Source organism: Felis catus, chromosome B4 (assembly GCF_018350175.1).
Source record: "Felis catus isolate Fca126 chromosome B4, F.catus_Fca126_mat1.0, whole genome shotgun sequence".
NCBI lineage: Eukaryota > Metazoa > Chordata > Mammalia > Carnivora > Felidae > Felis > Felis catus.
The window spans coordinates 48613063-48634666 of record NC_058374.1 but is presented as its reverse complement, the minus strand read 5'-3'; the positions used below and the strand labels follow the sequence as shown (position 1 = coordinate 48634666).

General features: G+C 38.4%; 4 protein-coding genes across 20 annotated transcripts in view; 2 read left to right on the top strand and 2 right to left on the bottom strand.

The window, feature by feature from the left end:
* The window catches only part of SMCO3 (single-pass membrane protein with coiled-coil domains 3), an 11062-nt gene extending 6678 nt beyond the window's left edge, over positions 1-4384 (top strand). Inside the window, exons 2-3 of one of the 3 annotated variants that reach the window (XM_019834573.3) lie at positions 1154-1216; positions 2527-4384. In XM_019834573.3, coding sequence (XP_019690132.1) covers positions 2543-3220 — 678 coding nt within the window. In that variant the 5' untranslated portion in view covers positions 1154-1216; positions 2527-2542 and the 3' untranslated portion in view covers positions 3221-4384. The remainder of the gene's footprint in view (positions 1-1153; positions 1217-2526) is intronic. The other 2 variants (XM_006933536.5, XM_006933537.5) reach the window with 2 other exon arrangements.
* Positions 1-5608, bottom strand: part of PDE6H (phosphodiesterase 6H) — a 179651-nt gene extending 174043 nt beyond the window's left edge. The window contains exon 1 of one of the 2 annotated variants that reach the window (XM_006933535.4): positions 5487-5608. The gene's annotated coding sequence lies outside the window, so the exon portion shown is untranslated. The remainder of the gene's footprint in view (positions 1-5486) is intronic. The other variant, XM_019834578.2, reaches the window with a different exon arrangement.
* Positions 1-5626, bottom strand: part of CB4H12orf60 (chromosome B4 C12orf60 homolog) — a 16344-nt gene extending 10718 nt beyond the window's left edge. For 2 of the 14 annotated variants that reach the window (XM_045061430.1, XM_019834569.2), the window contains exons 1-3: positions 4798-5451; positions 4519-4574; positions 129-215 (exon numbers count right to left, since the gene is read on the bottom strand). Coding sequence is in view for 1 of the 14 variants with exons in the window: in XM_045061435.1 (XP_044917370.1) it covers positions 129-208; positions 4519-4574; positions 4798-4864; positions 5229-5230 (205 nt within the window). In the remaining 13 variants the exon portion in view is untranslated. The other 12 variants (XM_045061431.1, XM_019834570.2, XM_045061435.1 and 9 more) reach the window with 11 other exon arrangements.
* WBP11 (WW domain binding protein 11) lies at positions 5624-21604 on the top strand. Its single transcript, XM_011283816.4, has 12 exons — positions 5624-5760; positions 7616-7747; positions 8234-8265; positions 9101-9194; positions 12121-12317; positions 13598-13731; positions 13942-14141; positions 14801-14992; positions 17224-17325; positions 17743-18036; positions 19005-19187; positions 20589-21604. The coding sequence occupies exons 2-12, from the start codon at positions 7684-7686 to the stop codon at positions 21020-21022; spliced, it is 1926 nt and encodes a 641-aa protein (XP_011282118.1). The 5' UTR covers positions 5624-5760; positions 7616-7683; the 3' UTR covers positions 21023-21604.

The following is a 21604-nucleotide window of genomic DNA, read 5'->3' as shown; positions in this document are numbered from 1 at the left end:
CTCCATTTGTTTATCTTTACATACATAGGACCACACACCTTTTCTGGAAGCCATGCCTTCAGATAATGGCATAGGATAGATGCTAGAGATATTTTATGCTTTTTCAGGGTAAGAACGACTCCTCTCACCTAAATATCTGAATAGCAATGTAGTTGATGATCTTCTGAATTCAAAGTCAGAAACTGTAGTTTTCACTTCATGATAATATCTGAAAACTCAGAGCCAAAAAAAGAAACAAGTTTAAGGGAAAATTTCAAGAAGATAAAAGAGAAATCAAAGTCCAGATTCGTGGTTATTGAAGTGCAGTTTGCAACCCAATGGTGTGTTTGGGGAGTATTTAATAAACCCTCAGCCATTTCTTTAATTGAACTTGAGATATTTTCTAAGTACAGTTTTGTGGCAATTTGTGTAACACATGGGTGTGCCGGATCTGAATCAAATATAAAAATGAATTTCTGACTAGGGCACCTGGATGGCTCCATTGGTTGAGGGTCTAACTCTTGATTTAGGCCCAGGTCATGATCTCAAGAATTGTGGGTTCGAGTCCTGCGTCCAGCTCTGTACTGGCAGCATGGAGTCTGCTTGGGATTCTTTCTCTTCCTTTCTCTCTGCTCCTCCCACACTTGCACTCTTACTCTCTCAAAATAAATCAATAGACTTTTTTAAAAAATGAATTTTTTGCCATGATAATTTATGCTATCAGGGGTATTGAGACATTTTTTTTCTAAATTTAAAAGCATAAATAATTATGTTCCCTATCCATTTTTAAAAAGTGTACCCCTTTCCATTGTCAAATGGTATCTTTATGACTTGGAGAATAGGTTATTTTCATATTTATTTTCTTGAGAAAAAAGTATCTCCATTCCTTCATTCCATGCTTGTGAGGTTCCTCATATCTAGGCCAAGACCCATGGTCCCAGAATAGATAGGGCCTGAATTCCTCAGGATGTTGTTTACTCAAGACAGAATGTGCCAGACCCCATACAGATTTCATTTTCTCTTTTCTCCCAAGAGAATTTTAAACTAAAAATAGACTGGCCAAGCACATAGTAAGCCTATTCAAATGCATATGGAGTAACATTGTTCTTACAGGACTCAAACTTTTTCACCCAAATAAACTCAGAACGTGATTGTTCGTTTTTTCTCTACATAGTACCCTGAACCAGAAGTACAAACACAAGGAGGCTCCTACCAGATTCATTTTATTTATTTGATGGTGCGTTCTTGCTACTCATTCCTTACTACCTTCACGAAATGGTATTGTCTTCTTACTGAGGCTAGCTCTTTTTTTTTTTTTTTTTTTTTTTTTTTGAGAGAGAGAGAGAAGGAGAAAGACAGCGAGAAAGCAGGGAAAAGGAAAGTGAGAATTCCAAGCAGGCCCCATGCTGTCAGCGTGGAGGCCACACAGGGCTCAATATCACAAACTGAGATCATGACCTGAGCCGAAATGAAGAGTAAGACGTTTAACTGGCTGAGGCACCCAGGCATCCCTCTAGCTAGTCTTTTTTTTTAATTTTTTTTTTAACATTTATTATTGAAAGACAGAGAGACACAGAGCGTGAGCAGGGGAGGGGTAGAGAGAGGGGGAGACACAGAATCTGAAATAGGCTGCAGGATCTGAGCTGTCAGCACAGAGCCTGACGCGGGGCTCGAACTCACAAACTGTGAGATCATGACCTGAGCCAAAGTCGGTTACCCAACCAACTGAGCCACCCAGGCGCCCCTCCCTCTAGCTAAACTTAATAGTGCCCAAGTGCACTACAGACCAGTCTAAATAACTTACAAGATTTACAAATGGACACTACAGAGGTAGTCATAACTACACTGTGTCCGGCACCATGAACGCTTTCTCCCCAAGGGAGATTTTAATCTAAAGAATTTTGAATATGTGCTCTTATTGTGAAAATTTTGTGTAAAGATTCTAATGTTACATCTGTGTTGCCTTTGGATGGCCCCTGCGTTTAGAGACCAAATAATTGCCTGTAAGGACATACAGAGTGACTTGAATAGTATAAAGTAACAGTATACAAACAAAATCAAATATTAATAGCCCTGTAAACTCAGATCTTACTATTCTTCTGGCCCTAGTAACTTAACTCCAAATATTAAAGAAATCAATCTGGTAGGTGACTAGGGCTTGGGAAAATTAAGGAGCACTGGAAACCAAGGGCTAACTACACAGTATGTCAAATGCTATTAAATATTACTTGGAAATAATCACATTTGTCAAATAAGATACTTGATAAACACAAATGTTTCCTATCTAGGATTTCTCTCCACCACAAAAAGCTAGTGCCCTAATTAATGCACCAACAGGTTGCATTCTGTTACCCACATTTCCATCCACTGACTCTAAGTTTCATAAAACTAATTGTTTTGAAGAACCTGTTGAATTTTCTAAGGAATTCCTTAGACAGCACAGTGCTATTTTTCTATTCATACAGTATAAGATTTCCTGGTCAAATGTATGCAGACAGCAGCTATTTTTCAAAAGTTTTAGTGAATATTTACTACTTTATTTTTCAGAAGTTATATTTGAAATATGGCTCACAGTGACTTCCTCTACCCAGATAACCCAAGGAGAAGGCAAGAAGTCAACCGTCTTCACCAGCAGCTTCTTGACTGCTTATCTGATAGCTTCAACGCCACCAATAAGCTCATTGGGGTTTTAAACATGCACTTGCGGTGCAGCCTGGCCTCCATTGAGATGAAAAGAGATGGGACCATCAAGGAAAACTGTGATATCATCATCCAAGCCATGATGGAAATCCAAAAAGAATTGCAAAAGGTTGATGAAGCACTGAAAGATAAACTAGAGCCAACCCTTTACAGAAAACTTCAGGATATTAAAGAAAGGGAAACAGAGAAAATTGCAATAGTACAAAAGGTCATTTCAGTCATCCTGGGAGAAGCTACTTCTGCAGCCAGTGCAGTGGCTGTCAAACTTGTGGGCTCAAATGTCACAACTGGCATAATTAACAAGTTGGTCACCGTGTTAGCTCAAATTGGCGCTTCTCTCCTTGGTAGTATAGGGGTTGCTGTTCTTGGCCTTGGCATAGATATGATTTTCCGTGCTATCCTGGGAGCAGTGGAGAAAACACAGCTTCAAGCAGCCATTAAAAGTTATGAGAAGCATCTGGTGGAATTCAAGTCAGCTTCAGAAAAATATCATCATGCCATTACCGAAGTCACCAACATAGTGAAACACCAAATGAAATAAACAGCCACTGTGCCACTTCTGCTTCTCAACAACAGTGTTCTGCTTCTTTGATTAGGTTCATTTTCTGTACGTTTCCAACATGGACATAAATACAGTTAACAACGTGGAAAGATGGTTTAGAGATGCTGAAACTAGATGCCTCTAGAGTTTTGTATCAACAATGAATGCCTAAATCAGCTGGTGCTAGACCCTGTGGGGTAAAATTATATCCCAGGATACCTTCTTACACTGCTGTACCAGATCAACATTAGGTTTAATGCTACTGTAGGAGAGCAGGTGTAAGGGTTACCTTTTCCTTTTCTAATTCCTCAAATCTTTAAAATTTACACTGACTTTTGTTTCTACTACTAGCTTCAGACATCATTTAGTTCTAAGGCGATGTACTTGGTAACTGCTGCCTAGACAAACTGTGACCTTTGAATGAAATAGAAATGCAACCATAATTTTGTTCATCAGGTTAAATCCAATTGTCTATAAACTGGAAGAGACTGAAATATGGTTTTGCAACAATCCAATCATGAAAGAACACAATGGTTCTTTACCTTCTACTAATCACACGCTATAACCTGGATGGATTTTTTAAAAGATAAAAGTTAAAACTAAAAAGATAAAGGCTCTGTTTCTATAATGGCAATCAACCCTGACCAACTGTGGTGTGATGATTAAATTATCCCTCATGTGAACGTGTGAACCCTCTGGAACATTTAAAAAGAAAACATGTAAACCCCAGCTACACTTACATAACATGCATTTAGGATGCAGGGGAGGAAGCTGTTACTCTCTTAAGAATTTGTCACTTTGTCATTTAAAGGAGAGTCATAATTTTTATTACCCTGAGTTTTCAGAAAAATGAAATTTCATTTTCAATACTATCAGAATGGAAGCTACCTCTGCTACATAAAACGTTAGGTGGCCCATTTCATTAATTACCTGATTTCAGAAAAATCCAGAGGTTGAGGCCTAATGGTTCAGTTAATTTCTACAGACACAAGTGTTTTTTCGCCAATAACTACCCATTGAGACTCTTAGGTTCTAGTCACAAAATTATTAATAAGTTGTTGATGCAAGAATGTGTTTGTTACAGTTTATTTTTTGCATAAAAGAAATGTCTTGAGATTTTAAAATCTCATCATGTCCCCAAAATTAAAAAGCTAGATGAAATACTTTAATGTTTCAAAATGTACTCATTTTCTCTTCTGTCACTGCTTCTTAAACTTAGTTGCAAACTAAATTTGTTCACATTCAAAATTAAAGCTTATTTTTTTATTACCTAACTTACAAGTTCTAAACTACAATACCTTGTTAATGCTTTCTGGGACTCAAAATTCGGTCCAAAACCAAACCGGGAAAATTTCTAAAACAAAGGATAGTTTAGGTAAGGAACCGATCTTAAATGCTTAAGTGCACATTTAAATATTCTGCTGCTAAAATTAGTATGTATCTCCTTCAATGTTGGAGTATTTACAATAATTGATAGTAAGAACTATATCTAAAATATTTTCCTATTAAGGGATATTAAAATCAGAAATAACCAAGGGAGTCTTTTAAAAGTAAAATTTTTAAATATTTGAGCTTACCTTTAAGGGGAAAGGGGGAGGAGTGTCAGACAAACCGCAGATAGCAGGGAAGGATGAAAGACTAGACCTAAGTGAAAATCCGTATATAGGTATAATGACATCATAAAGGACTTCTAGATGGTGAAAAGACCAAAAGGGAAAGGAGCCAACATAAATCAACCTCGCCACTTCTAGATTTAAAATTGCAGACGTATCTCCACATTTCCTCCTCAAAAACTTATTGTAGATTACTGTAGTAGATTAATTTATCGTAGATGAACAATCTGGAACTCTAAAACGGGCACTAACTTGCTCAAATCTACAAAATGTTCTGTGTGCCTATAAAATTTCCAGACGGATGACGCTAGCAAAGAGCAACAAACACAGTACCAAGTGCAATTTGGGGGCCCGCTCTCAAACAGACACAACCAAAAGAGACAGCACGCGCTTACATCACGAAAAAATCCAAAATCCAAAAACTAATATAATTCTGGCCAAAAGAAACACCGCAAAACAGCTAACTGGAATCGTCCCGTCCAACCCAACGTGACGGAGACCCCGGAAATTAAGTCAGAATGTCTCGGTCCTAGAGGGAAAGTAGTCTTCTCATCAGCCAATCACCTAGCCAACTTGCTTCGCTTTCCTTATTTCTATTGGTCTAAAGAAGTGTCAATTAACGTGGTTCTGCCAAATGGGGGGCGGGCTCTTACCAGAAAGTCAACCAATTCGGTATTAATCCGGAGCGGAAGAAGACTCTGGTCCGGGAGTTCTTGGTTCCTCTCTATGGTACCAGGGCGGAGAAACGCTAAGATCTTCGGCAATAGGGATAGGAAGTGACGTAAGGATGGCGGAGGGGCGCGAGGTTTCAAGATGGCGGTGGCAGGGTTGCTGACCGGGAGGCAGAGGTGAAGGCCCCTACGAGGTAAAAGAGGCCAAGAATCGTCCCATGCCCGCTTCCTGCAGTCCCAGGAACCCAGCAGAATTGTGAGTGTGCAGGATTGTTCCACTCCGTTCCTTCATCTCTCCCGACCCTTCTCCGGGCCCGCGCGTTTGCCTCGGGGACACCAGGCCCGTCAGCTCCGCTCTTCCTCTCCGCGGTTGGGTCTCCCGGGTCGCGGACCGGGGGATCTTCGAGCCAAGGGCGGTGCGGCTTCCAGCGTTTCAGCAGCTGTTCACCCGAGTCAGTTAGCGCCACCTCCTGCCTGTGCTCGTTGACCGGCCGCTTTAGATTTGACGTCTTCTTGTACCTCGAGTCAGGGTCAACCGTCGCTATGGTTTCGGCAGTTGCTGCTGCTGTTGCTTCCCTTGGTAAACTGGGCTCCGTCCCACTGCTGCCTCTTCGGTTAAATTTAGTTTCCCCAGGGTTTTGTGGCCCAGTTTCCCTGTCGTTTCTGCTTTTAAACCAAAAGTAGTTCGTGCAGACTAAGGCTCCATGGTCTTCTGTAGAAATCCTCTGTAATTAGTATCTGTTCTTTGTTACAGTTGCGGGAGAGGAAGGTCAAAACAGGAGCCTGAGGGTAATTGAGAAAATAGCAAAAAAGATACAAGTCATCAAAGATTAGGGGAGCCTATATTTCTGCTAATGTTGCTTGTTCCCACCTCCTTTCTCCCCGACTCCCAGTTTTTTCTGTGAAGGAAATCCTGCGCAGGGTGAATTAGTTGCCACTGGAAAAGCTTTGAAGCATTTAGCAGAAATCAAGGCATTTGAACACTTGCTGAAAGAGGCATTAACTAGTGAACTTTTCTTGACAAAATCTTCATACGAGGAAGAAGGGGAGGTATAATTACTTGTATAGGCTACTAAAAATTTTATCTCATGATCTTCCCTTTCCCACCCTTTAAAAGTCTACTTTCAGGGGTGCCTGGGTGGCTCAGTCGGTTAAGAGTCCGACTTCGGCTCAGGTCACGATCTCACGGTTTGAGGGTTCGAACCCCGCGTCGGGCTCTGTGCTGACAGCCTGGAACCTGCTTCGGATTCTGTGTCTCCCTCTCTCTGCCCCTCCCCTGCTTGCGCGCGCGCGCGTTCTCTCTCTCTCTCTCTCTCTCTCTCTCTCTCTCTCTCAAAAAGAAAGAAATGTGTAAAAAAAAATTTAAAAAGATAAATAAAAGTCTACTTTCAAAAGAAAGTAAATTTGTCAACTTTATTATTGGGAAGGGTAAGCATTAAAAAGTTAACCCTTAATTGGAACGAGAAAGAAGTAATATAATAATGTCTCAGATTAGTAAAAATCTTGACTTGCAAAATATTTTCTCTCAAGCACGATCATCCCTTTCAGTTATCTTAAAAAGCACAAATCAGGAATCAAGTGGGTGCTAGTAAAAATGTGTGTCTTGACATTCTTGGACACTCCTTCATATAATACTTTTCATTTTTAATATTTGCACCTTTAGTTATGTTTTAAGCTCTTGAGAGTCAAGAATTCTATCTGAATTAGAATGAAATCTGAATAAAATAGCCTTAAATTAATGAGTTTTTACTGTCTTAAAGATGTTGGGAATACATGACAAGAAAAACCATGGAGAGAGACAAGAATGAGCTATCTGTTTTTTTGAACTCACATTATTACCACCATTCTCTTTTGATTCCCCTTTCACCCTAAATAGAAACCAAGGGTGGAGGAAAAGATCTAATGGTTTTTCGTAGGCATGATTTGTCCCCATATTGTCAAAGCATATTCTGATTCTTTTCAGTTGACAGAGTCGGTCTGTTGTGATCCATTTTAAAAAGTTAATAATCAAAGCAATGTTTCTTTTCAAGAGATTGGTAGAAGTTTTGTAACATAAAATGGAAGACACTTTGTAAATAGAGGAAAAATAAGCTATTTCTTTGTCTTTGCAGGTTTTTGGTTTTGTTGTGTTTTTTTTTTTTTTTTTTTTATGAACAAGTAAATCATACAAGTTGTCAACATGGGACGGAGATCTACATCATCCACCAAGAGTGGAAAATTTATGAACCCTACAGACCAAGCCCGTAAGTGTCCATTAGTATGGAATGATAAAGAAGAGGAGTGATAAAATTGCAAACATTAGAGAATCTAATATGCCTTAATTATAAAACCAGCTGTGCTAGGAGTCAGTTGTATGAAGTTATCCAGTGTTCTTGGGAGTACATGATGAAAACTTTAAACATGCAAAAAAATTAGTACCCATATTTTTTTAAGTTTATTTATTTATTTTGAGAGAGTGTGTGCATGATTGGGGGAAAGGGCAGAGAGAGTGACATCTTTTTCTTTCAGATTCATAGTTACTTTTTAAGAAGCTTAAAAACTTGTCAGGACATTTTTGGTTGACATAATTAAAGGGTGCTGTTGGCATCTAATGGGTAGAGCCCACAAATGCTCCTAAATATTCTGGAGTGCATAGGACAACCTCCCACAATAAGAATTAATCTGTATTAAGTTGGAGAAAATGTTAGTGTTCAAGATTTGAAAGTTTTATGTTTTCTCTGTCTCTAAAGGAAAAGAAGCCCGGAAGAGAGAATTAAAGAAGGTACGATTTCAGAAGCATCCTATGAGCCATAGTGGTGTTTGGCACATCTTACTATTTGGGATTACTGGATTTCAAAACAATATTTACAATTATTTGTCAGGGAAGATACTTCATACTGCTTCTAACAGACCATAAAATTACTAAGCCAAAATACCATATTTGGAAACAGAACTGAAAAAACTTTGCAGTTAAGCTCATGAGGAGTTATTGTAACATTGTCTATTTGATTATCTTTCCCAGTGAGTTAAATATCTTTGAAAGGAATTTCTTTTTGCTATTAAGGCATATTGCTCTGTTAAAAGCTACTGAATTAGTGAATGGAAATAAATATGGTTCTGAATAGTTTTGTGGGTTCCTTTTTTTCATTTTGTAGCTGTCGAGTTTCTGGCGAAGTGTTTTCCCAGAATAAAAAAGTATTTATAGTATCATGCCTTAACACATTGAGAGAATGCAGATTTTTAATAGCTTTTAATGGGGTTTTCTTAGTTCATTGTTCAGTATCAAATCTGCAAAACTTTTCTCTAATATATAGTTTTAGAATTAAGCTTAAAAAAACTAAGATTTTTTTTAAGTAATTGCTAAAGACCTCACAAAATTGAAGGAAATACTTGCCTAAGAAAGCACACATAGTAATGGTCATTTATCTTTTTGTCTAAAGTTGAAATATTTGAGAGCAAAAAATTACATAGCTTTGGTTGTGGTGGTTGAAACGAGATCAGAAACCGAGGAGAAGTTTGGCTTCATTTCAAATAGATTCAGATTCTTGATGCAAATGGAAATAAAAACTCATATGGGTGTCCAGTTCCTTGACATAGTGCTCTTTTGTTTCTCTAAGAACAAAAAACAGCGCATGATGGTACGAGCTGCAGTTTTAAAGATGAAGGATCCCAAACAGATTATCCGAGACATGGAGAAATTGGATGAAATGGGTAAGAATTTATAAAAGGCTAGATTTCATAGCAGGTATAACAGTCTTATACATGGAGGCAGGCAAGCAGGTAATGAGGAGAGCAGCACAGGCCTGAGTAAAACAAACGCATGATGACATTTGACAGTTAGGCTTAGTTTTAGTATCAGGAAGACTAAAATGGAGGGGTAGGGAGCGATTTGCACACTGAAGATCTTACCTAGTGTAAGATGAATCCCATTTATTTAGCTTGAACTAATTGTTATTGAAGCAATGAAAGCCTGTTTTGACCAGTTCAAAAATGAAAGCCTGTTTTTTCCAGACAAGACTGAATTCTGGAGGTTTTTGTTTGTTTTGGTTTTTAATTTTGGCAACTACAACGTACATCTAAGTATTATCCCACCATGAATTTATCAGTTTCCCATTTTTCCCAATGAGAAGATCAGACACTTGACCCACTTAGTAAGGTGGTAGAAGTCATCAAATACTTAAAATCTAATTTTATAGAATATCGTATTAGGATTTCTCCCTTTTTTCACATTTCTTTGAGTAATTTTACTCAGTTTCTTCATATGCATCTTCAGTGTCACAAGTTTTTTTATAACTAGAATCATACAAATAACTTGTTATCTTTCCTTGAATCAAAGTTGCTTGAGAATTGTCTGTGTGATGCTACCACTGGAAATTTTATCCCAACCCACAAAGATCCATTCAGAACATGGGATTTTTTATTTTTCTGCCTCCTTTACCTTTTTTTAATTTAATTTTTATTTTTTTTAATTTACATCCAAGTTAGCATATAGTGCATTAATGAGTTTAGGAGTAGAAGCCAGTGATTCATCCCTCTGTGTATAACACCCAGTGCTCATCCCAACAAGTGTCCTCCTTTATGCCCCTTGCCCACTTAGCCCATCACCCCACCTACACCCCATCCAGCAACCCTCCATTTGTTCTCAGTATTTAAGAGTCTCTTATGTTTTGTCCCCCTCCCTATTTTTGTGTGATTTTTGCTTCCCTTCATCTGTTTTGTATCATAAATTCCACATGTGAGTGAAGTCATAGGATATTTGTCTTTCTCTGATTTCACGTAGCATAATATACTCTGGTTCCATCCACGTTGTTGCAAATGGCAAGGTTTCATTCTTTTTGATTGCTGAGTAATACTCCATTGTATGTATATACCACATCTTTATCCATTTATTTGTTCATGGACATTTGCTTCTACCTTTTTTTTTTTTAATTGCATAATGAAATGATTTTTCCAAGTTTTGTTAGCAAAGGTTCCCAGTTTTAGTGGTTTGCCAAAACTCAGATAGTAAGCAAAAGAGGTACAGTGGGTCTCAACAATACATTAAATGAATTTTTAAAATCCAGTTATGTGGGATTATGGTATTAGAAGTTTTGTTAAATAATGTGGCAAATCTTGTGCATTTAGCTGGGGCAAGAGTTCTGGGTCAGATTGCGTATCCCAGATGTTTCCCAGTTCACGTGTAACTGATCCCACTTGTTGCCTCTGCGTTAAATATTACCATGGACAATTGCTGTCCCTGAGATGTCAAGACATTACCTATTAACATGACTTCAATGATTTTTGTGGTTTTAAAGGAGATAATAGTCTCAATTGAGGTTTATTGAGTTCTTATCTTGCTATTTACCAATTTTTTTCCAGATGTTATTTAACCCTTGCAACAGCTTTTGGGTAGGTGTGTTCCACCTGTTGTATGAGTGAGGAAACTCAGGCACATACTTTACTCAAGGTTGTGCTGTTAGGAAGTGGCAAGCTGGGATTAAAACTCAGGCATTCAACACTTGTATTAATCACACTAAGAATAGTGTGTGATGTAAGACTGTATCTTCCAAATAAATCACCAAGGTTAATAGGATTTAGGGAAGAAGATAATTAAACTTGCTATCTGTAAAAAAAGAAGGGAACACTGTTGATCAGGGCTCTAATTACAATTTATAAAACTTAACACAGTTTATAAAACTCAGTATAAACTAGTGTAGGCAGAAAAAATATGTACATTGACTCCCATAGTTGGTAAATCCCAGAGGGAAGCTCTCATGTGTCTGTCTGGTCTACTCTCTTGTTAGCCTCATTCAGTATATTGCTAATGAACTTCTTGGGATGGAAGGTGAGATATGTGTGTGTGGAATTAGTGGGACACAAGGTCACAGCTTTAGGTTTATTTTATCCCTCCTATGAGGGATCCACACTTAAAATCTCCACATCCACATTTAAAATCTCAGAGAAGTATCTAGTTTCAGTTTGGATCATGTGCCATTTGATCTCTGAGTCAGTCACTGGCAGGGGGAGTGGAGGGAGGCAGGTATAATTGACCAGGCAAGCCTGGGAGTCTTGTGCTGATAATCCCTCTTGGGGCAGAAGACTTGAAATGAAGCCCTATGTTGAACACATGGAAAGAGAAAGGATTGTATGGTAACTAGACACCAGTCCACTATAAAAATAAGTAAGTGGGGAGGTAGACACTACTGGATATTTTATTTGTGATCCCATTAAGTCATCAGACTTTGTTGTAAAGTAGGTGATGTCCCCATTTTCCAGATGAAGACGTTAAAGACCATAGAATTCAAGTAAAGTGCCCAGGATCTCAGAATTAAAGGACAGAGTCAGGTCTGACTGAAGTCTCACTATATAGCAAGTTGTTAGCGTAAGGGAATGAAAATCGATTTTTATTACAGTGATGATGAAATCAATTAGGTGCTGTTTTTATAAAAGAAAGTAAAATTAATGGCTATCTTAAAAGGGTGGAATTTCAACAAATGTCTGTTGCACTTTATAGTAAATTTTAGAAGTATATACTTGGTCTAGGTCCCTTTTAAAAGTTTTAGCATATAGGGAGATTATATTAAATTATATAGTTAGTTGATAACCTAAATGAAACAAGTTTTTGTGTTTAATTTGAATATCTACTCTTTTCTCTCAGAGTTTAACCCAGTGCAGCAACCACAGTTAAATGAGAAGGTGCTGAAAGACAAGCGTAAAAAGCTGCGTGAAACCTTTGAACGTATTCTACGACTCTATGAAAAAGAGAATCCGGATATTTACAAAGAATTGAGAAAGCTAGAAGTAGAATATGAACAGAAGAGGGCTCAACTTAGCCAATATTTTGATGCTGTCAAGGTAATCAAGTTTCTTTTAGAGAAACTAAAATGTTTTTAGATTTGCTCTTAAAATTGACAGTGTGAGAATTGGTCGTATTCTTCCTCTTGACAGTTTTTTTTTTTTTTTAATGTTTATTTATTCTTGGGAGAGAGAGCACAGCCAGGGAGGGGCAGAGAGAGAGAGGGAGACAAACAATCCAAAGCAGCCTCCAGGTTCTGAGCTGTCAGCACAGAGCCGGGTGTGGGACTCGAACTCACGAACCATGAGATCATGACCTGAGCTGGAGTCAGGCACTTAACCGACTGAATCACCCAGGTGCCCCTTGGCAATTTCTTGTCAAACTAAACATACACCTTCTCCATGAGCCAGCAAATCTAATGCTACATATTTACACAAGAGAAATTAATCCATCTGCCAACACAGTAATAGCCAACAACTGGAAATAGCCCACATGTCCATTAATAGGATAATGGATAAACAAACTAGTATATTTATAAAATTGAATGTACTCAGCAATAAAGAATGACCTACTGATACTCAAAACCACATGGGATAAAAAAATTTTTTCATGGATATGTGTCAAAACATGTTGAACTTCTTTTCATAGTTATTCCATTTGTATGACATTCTAGAATAGGCAAAACTAATCTGTGGATGAAAAAATTTATAACAGTGGTTGCTGTGGGATATTGTTAGGGATCGACAGGAATATGAACTATATGCATTTGTCAAAACAATTTATACATTTCACTGTGAATTCTGTTTCAAAAATGTAAAAAAAAATGATATAGTTGTTATAAAGTAGGTAGTATCGGTCCTGCTTTATAGATAAGGAAACTAAAGTAACTTTGCTTAGTCACACAGCTAGTGTGTAGCAGAAATTCAACGAAGGCAGACTAACTTTAGAAACCCAAGCTCTTCCACGGGTTATATGCTATTTCTAAGTTAATTGGTAAGTGCTATTTATCATCCAGAACATTTAAAAGGGTGGCTTTGGTGCTAGATACTTTTAATAGTTGGATTTCCATAAACAGCTATTTCAAACCATAACCCAAAAGGATAAGTTGATGATAGGAGGGAGAAGAGCAGCAGAGTTTGTCTCTTTTAGAGGTGATAAGGATTTTTTTTCCATTCATTGACAGGTTTTGGAAATATTGACAAATACTGGTATTGATATTTTTTCCTGATACTTTACGTTAAGTGGAAAGCAAATCCAGTTTATGAAGCAGCAGGTGGTTAATTTTTAGTGGTGAGTTTGTGGCTTGCTCTTATCATACCATTGAAAAATTTTGTTTCAGAATGCTCAGCACGTAGAAGTGGAGAGTATTCCCTTGCCAGATATGCCGCACGCTCCTTCCAACATTCTGATCCAGGACATTCCACTTCCTGGTGCCCAGCCACCCTCCATCCTTAAAAAGACCTCAGCCTATGGGTAAGGAAGCGGTAGCATCATCAGATAGCATTATTAAAAGTACCTTTTGACTATCCAGTGCCAAAATTATTGTAGTGGAAATGAAAGGCAATGTGAATGTAAGTGGTGCCCCGCCTGATTAAATGTGAAGAAATCCCTTAAAAATGTTTGAAGAGAGGAAATAAATATCTTCTCATTATTAACGTGGTAACTGTAAAATTTTCTTCATAGACCTCCAACGCGGGCAGTTTCTATACTTCCTCTTCTCGGTCATGGTGTTCCACGTTTGCCCCCTGGCAGAAAACCTCCAGGTCCTCCCCCTGGCCCACCACCTCCTCAAGTCTTGCAAATGTATGGCCGTAAAGTGGGCTTTGCTCTAGATCTTCCCCCTCGTAGGCGGGATGAAGACATGTTGTATAGTCCGGAACTTGGTAAGGAGTGACTGTTTCTTTTGCTTTTAACAACCTTTCTACTGTCATTTTTTAAGCTGGCCCTGTTTAACATCTTGTTTACCATCCTCAGAACTTGGAAAATGAATGAGGATTACATGTACATACTAACAGACGGATAAGTCACAGAATTTGCTTAAGTAAAAGCATCATACATAAGAAAATATAGAAATGTTTATTGTGTTTTAAAATAGGCTCTATTAAGAGATGTCACCTTCTTACTAACAATCCCTTAAGATTCAGATACTTGTTTCCTTTTCAGTTTTATTGCCCTCAGACTAGAACATAGTTTTATATGTTCTCTATATAAACAAATATCTTGTATATGTGTGTGCATCCAAGTTTCCACATATAGAATTTGTTTTCAAATTTAAACCTTTTAAAAAATACCTTACGTTATCAAAAAGGTTTTAAAACTGTTACCATATGGAAATATTGTTAGACGGTATGAACAGCTCATATCATATACAGAACCTTTCTGGTTCATATACAGAACCAGAATCTGTAGGTTCATATACAGAACGTACAGAAACAGGTAGGTCATTCTGAGTTAAATAATAGTTTTCTGTGCTCTGAGACCCCGTGTGTATGTGGAGGATCCAATAGTAATACTTGTTTCCTGCTCCCTCCTACTTTGTCAGCTCAACGGGGTCATGACGACGATGTTTCCAGCACCAGTGAAGATGATGGGTATCCTGAGGACATGGATCAAGATAAGCATGATGACAGTACTGATGACAGCGACACTGACAGATCAGATGGAGAAAGTGAAGGGGATGAGTTTGTGCACCGTGATGATAATGAAAGAGACAACAATGAAGAAAAAAAGTCAGGTATGTGCTGATGAAAGGTCCATGGTATTGATCAATAAATACACAAGACAAAGGTCTTGATTTATTAACACATCTGTAAAAATAATTGTGAATATCTTGAAAGGAAGGATCATAGCTCCATTCATCTTTGTATCTCAATCTTAAAAGTTCTTGACACATACTAAGTACTCGGTGGATGTTTGTGATGGAAAAATAAATTAAGCAGTGTATGTAATAAAGTCCACTTGGGGAGAAAAATAACTATTTCAACAGCATGAGGATGTACTTTTATGGGGATCTGTAGGAAAAAAGGAGAATAAGCACACAACCATACTGAGAAAGCCATATTCACATTGTTGGTTTGTTTGTTTTTTAATAAGTGTGTTTAAATAACTTAAGTTTTCTGTGTTCGTTGTGTCTTCACATGAACCAGACCACAATTATAATTCAGGTACACTTGCAAGTGAGTCATGATGTAATGGAAACATCCAAAATGTAGGTTATGTGTCCATTTGATTATTACAAAATCGGACTGAGTTACGTGTACTTTTAAAAAGTAGTTATGATATTCATCAAGAAAATGTTAAGCATCATGATAGAAACTGAGCAGTGCAAAATGTATAATAATCTCTCACACCTCTGTAGTCTTGCAGTTTCTTTTAAAATTGTTTTTGTAACCTACAATACCATATTTATGTGTTAGTAATACTACTGATGTATTTATAATGATGACAGATCTTTCCTCTGATATTTCTTAAAAATCATGGTTGCAAACCAAAAAGCTTGGTTAAAGGGGTGTGTAGAGCTGGTAACGAAAAGTTATGGAGGACTTACATAGGAGCTAGCACTCAAAAATAGCAAGTCCTTAGAGCCACAGCAGCTCCATTTTTCTCTGGCATTGTGTGATCCTTTGCCTCATTTTTCCCTTTTTCTGCCACCTTTTGTTACTCATACATACTCATCAGTGTACATGTGCTGAAAGTGGCTATCCTAACTATAATTTGACATTCATCTAATATTTGTTCATTTTGTACTGTATGCAAGGAATTTTCCTAGACAAAGGATACAAAGTGAACACAACTAAAGCCCTGCCCACATGGAACTTTGTAAATGTTTACCAACAAAGATTGCTTCCAATGTTGTACCCTTTGGCAACATGTTTAATAGCATCTAGTAGATAGCTTGATTTATCAGGTTAAAAAGGTCCCTTCTAGTCCTACTTTGCTAAGAGTTTTTGTAATAAATATTCTTAAGCATCTGTGGGATGTTATGGTTTTTAAGTTGTTTAATGTAATGAACTATATTCATGGCTTTTCTAATGTTAAACCTCACCTTGCATTTCTGGGACCAACCCTACATGTTTATGATGTATTTTTCTTTTAAAACACTGTTAGATTCTGTTTGGTTATACAGGTGGGTATGACAACACCAGGGTTAGGAGCACCGACCCTGTGTGCAATCAGAACATCCGTGCATAACTTTTGGTTCCCCCAAAACTTAATAGCCTAGTGCTGACCGGAAGTTTTACCGATAACACAAACCATTGATGAACACACATTTTGTCTGTTGCGTGTATTATATACTACAGTCATGCAATAAAGTAGGCTAGAGGAAAGAAAATAGTGTTAATAATTCATAAGGAAAGTACAGTTACAGTACTGTACTATATCACAAAAAAAATCCATGCATAAGTGGACCCACTCAATTCAAACCCATGTTGTTCGAGGGTCAACTGTATCTTATAGTAGGTTAGTTTTGGTATCAGGGTTGTGCTGGCTTCATGAGTTCTGGATTGCATTCCATCTCTTCCTGTGCCCTTTTACAGGAAATTTCTGTAACTCCCACGTTTGCCTGAAGTTCCTTGTAAAAATTATTTGGGCCAGGTTAAAAAAAGATTTTTAACTACCACTTCAATTTTATAAATTCTGGTCTTATCTCTTCTCTGGCCAATTTTTGTAATTTATATTTTTAGAGAGAACTGTCTTTTATCAGGGTTTTCAGTTTTACAGGCATAAAGATATTGATGGTATTCTTCAAGTTTTTAAAATTGATGGATTTGAAATCACAATTGCATATGTTTACCACCAGTAGGCACTTCTTCTATTACCTTTTATATGGCTCTTTCAGCACTTAACTTCTGCCAAATAGTGGGCAGCCATCATATCTGGTGCTTTATAGCATTCTATAGTAAGCATTTACTGAATTTTGTTGTTCCTGATCTACCCCATTCTCTCCCTCCCCTGGCCCCTAAGGTCTGAGTGTAAGATTTGCAGATATGCCTGGAAAATCAAGGAAGAAAAAGAAGAACATGAAGGAGCTGACTCCTCTTCAAGCCATGATGCTTCGAATGGCAGGTAAAACTGGGAAAGAGGCGTGAAATCACCTTTTGGATAGTTCCTCCTGCTAGTTCCTTTACATATGGTTTCCCATTTAGTGTCTCAGCAACCCTAAAGTAAATAATAAATCCTGTTTTACAAAAGTTAGGTTTGGAGACATTAAGGTAAGCTGTCCAGAGTTGCCCAGCTAGTAAGTTGTTACACTGGCATTTAGATCCAGGTCGGTCTTGTTCAAAAGCCTGGGCTTATTCTGCTCCAGTAACATAGATGAGTGGAATACTGTTTGATTCTTCCACATCTAAGTATTTTACTGAAGAAGACTATTGAGATAATTGTAAGAAAGCACTGAATTGAGCATGTGTCTTCAGGCATCACTTTTTTGCAGACTGTAAAAAATGAATCAGTCCCATTTACCTGGTTTAAAATTTCCTTTAGGTCAGGAAATCCCAGAGGAGGGACGAGAAGTAGAAGAATTTTCAGAGGATGATGATGAAGATGATTCTGATGATTCTGAAGCGGAAAAGCAATCACAGAAACAGCATAAAGAGGAATCTCTTTCTGATGGCACATCTGCTGCCTCTTCACAGCAGCAAGCTCCCCCACAGTCTGTTCCTCCTTCTCAGATACAAGCACCTCCCATGCCAGGACCACCTCCTCTTGGACCACCCCCTGCTCCACCTTTACGGCCACCTGGACCACCTACTGGCCTTCCTCCTGGACCACCTCCAGGTAAATTAGCACTTCGGTATTGTGAAAAATAATTACATCTCTCTGTGATTAGAATGATGAAGTCATTTCAAAAATATACATCATTAGTGCTGATGTTTTCTTTTCTCCTGATACCCTAAGAGAGAAAGGATAAGTGCGATTTATTCCTACAGCACTATTTGCAATTCATAGTACTTACGACAGCCGTCTTTTTCTCCAAAGGTCTTCTTTTTTCAGGGTTCTTCACTTCTGACGTTCGCAGGCGGAAACTGGAATACGAAACGGGGGGTTTCTTTAGTACTGCTTTTTAATATGACAGGTTGGCCGAATTCTAAATTGATAGCTAGTGAGACTAGGGCACAGTAAATACTATCAAGTATCCTTCTTTGGTTGGGAATTGTTGGATGTCAGTCTTCAGAGATAAAAGTGATCAGTATTAATGTAGTTTGGCATACCAGTATAAGAAGTTTATTTAAAATGCGAACTTCTTGGCCATTTATGATTTTATAGTTCTTCATCCTGCAGTTGGCCAGTTAAGTTTTTTCACTTGAGTTTATCCTTTTCCAATTGGTGGTGCAAAAGCAAATTACCTATCTTACACCCTTTTCAGTGGTCTTTGTCAATATCTTACTGTGTTTCAGGGGAGTTCTTAAAGCACCCTGCTCTGTATTCCATTTTCAGCTTTATTTTGGAAATTTAAGAATTCTTCTCATCTTTGTACAGTGTCTAGCCCAGCAGAGCTGTGATTATGTTTTTTTTCAGTGCTGGGATATAAACAGAAATGATCCATAACAAAATTACTACCCTATCTGGTGCTCAGATATTTGTTGAATGAATTCAGTTTCCACATATGTTTTGGTCAGTTTTTGAAGTTACCTGATTTCAAGTTAAAATGATAAGTCAGACCACATCAGAGTTACCTTTATACCACAGTTACCTACTTCATATGTTATTTGTCTTACGCTAATTTGCCGTTTTTCTGTTTACAGGAGCTCCTCCATTCCTGAGACCACCTGGAATGCCAGGGCTCCGAGGGCCTTTACCCCGACTTTTACCTCCAGGCCCACCCCCAGGCCGGCCCCCTGGTCCTCCCCCAGGTCCACCTCCAGGTCTGCCTCCTGGCCCTCCTCCTCGGGGACCCCCACCAAGGCTACCTCCCCCTGCGCCTCCAGGTAAAGCTCTTGATTTACACTACAAAAATTTGACTACCACATACTTCATCCTGCTCTAAGACATATTGTCACATTTCGATATCCTGAAGTCAAGGGGTATTCTAAAATGCTTTTAAATCGCTTTTGGCGTAGGTTGAAGTTGAGTTTTTCCAAAGGGTATTTGCATTGGATTCTGTCTGTCGTATGAGGGATTTTTCCCAGCCAAAGACCACCTTGGATTAAATTCTCCATTTGAGTAGGGTGTTTTGCACAGACAGGGACAGGCAACGCTTCTAATTGTGAAGTCATTCTATTTATTTACATGAGTATGAATTTAAAGTTTAAAATTATAAGGCAGATTCCCCCTCCTCTCTTAACCAGTATCAGTGTGAAATATGCAGATTTCCTTGCACTCTTAGTTTGTGTGGTATGTGTATTTCTAGTTTATTACATTGACTCACGGTTTAATGTGAAAGCCTGCTTTTAACCCCCCCCGATTCTCAGTGGTATCCAGAATAATTATGAATCTGTATAAGTAATAGCATCTTAGGTTCTGTGAAACTTGGTACTTTATATTCAATCTTAAAAGTGGTGTTTGAAGAAAAATAATCTGGAGGTTCTGGGTAAATGACAATGGTATGTCTGAACCATCAAAAGGACACGAATTCTTTTCCAGTGGTGGTGACATACTGTGATTAGTTACGTTCTCTCATTCCAAGGTTAGAATTACATTTCCTGCCCATGGGGCTACTTTTTTCAGGGGAGGAATGGTATGGAAATCAGTAAATAATGCATGAGAATGAAACCTTGGCCTTGATAGTATCTGCATTACACAGCTAGTATAGTGTCTTGGGCTGTCAGATTTGAAATTTGACAAAGGTGACATCCTACTTGAAACCAGTTGGTGTTGTCAACTTTATAGATTAAAATAGTACATTACTCTGAGAGGAAGAAAACATAAGTACAGGGACACACACTGAAAGTGAATACAATTTCCTGGGGCGCCTGGGTGGCTCAGTCGGTTAAGCGGCCGACTTCGGCTCAGGTCATGATCTCACGGTCTGTGAGTTCGAGCCCCGCGTCGGGCTCTGTGCTGACCGCTCAGAGCCTGGAGCCTGTTTCAGATTCTGTGTCTCCCTCTCTCTCTGACCCTCTCCCATTCATGCTCTGTCTCTGTCTCAAAAATAAATAAACGTTAAAAAAAAAAAAATTAAAAAAAAAATGAAAGTGAATACAATTTCATGATAAAATATTCCTTCCTATCAAAAAGTATTCCTGAGTTTCAAAAGCAAGCAGTATGATTTTAGCTTATTTTTTCTAAATTGCCCATTTTTTAAAAATTGTCAACCTATGTTTTTAACATCTTTAATGGTTAAAATGGCTTCACGTAGTATTCATCGGCCCGTTTTCGCCTTCATTTAGGTATCCCTCCACCCCGTCCTGGCATGATGCGCCCACCTTTGGTGCCTCCACTTGGACCTGCCCCACCTGGGCTTTTCCCACCAGCTCCCTTGCCGAACCCGGGGGTTCTAAGTGCTCCACCCAACTTGATTCAGCGACCCAAGGCGGATGATACAAGCGCAGCCACCATTGAGAAGAAAGCCACCGCAACCATCAGTGCCAAGCCACAGATCACCAATCCCAAGGCAGAGATTACTCGATTCGTGCCCACTGCGTTGAGGGTACGTCGGGAGAATAAAGGGGCCGCTGCTGCTCCCCAAAGAAAGTCAGAGGATGATTCTGCTGTGCCTCTTGCCAAAGCAGCCCCCAAATCTGGTCCATCTGTCCCGGTCTCAGTGCAAACTAAGGATGATGTTTATGAAGCTTTCATGAAAGAAATGGAAGGGCTACTGTGACAGCTTTTAATGCCAGAACAGGTTTCTGTTCACATGAGTGGTTCGTGGGGAAAGAGGCTCTTGCTAAACTTAGTGAAAGAGCTACTTTCACTGTCAGGGTATTTTTACATTTCAGTTCAAGGAATATCCTAAAACTTAGCCTTGTTCAGAATTTGTTGCATATAAGACAGAGTTATTTCGTTCAGAATAGATTGGTTATTGAAGCCGTGCTGCTAACATCCTTTCCCTTCATGCCACCATTTTCATCCCGTTTGTTCCCCTTCTCCAGTTCTTTGGAAACGTGATCGGGGGATCTTTGTTACTTATTTGTTAGGATTCTCTTCTTGTGTGCTGTGGGCACTGGAGTAGAGATTTCTGAAAAACAGTTTATTTTACCCCATCTTGCCTTTTGTGTTTGAGTTATTTTAATATTTTCTTGTAAATATTTTGTAATATTTTAGTGAAATGGATCGCAATGTCATTTCCTAATACAAAGCAAGATATGTGGGAAGAAATTGTACAATTCTTTGATTAAAATTATTTCCCACTGACCTAAACTTTGAGTGTTTCATGGAATAAATAAATAAATGTTCTACACCAAGA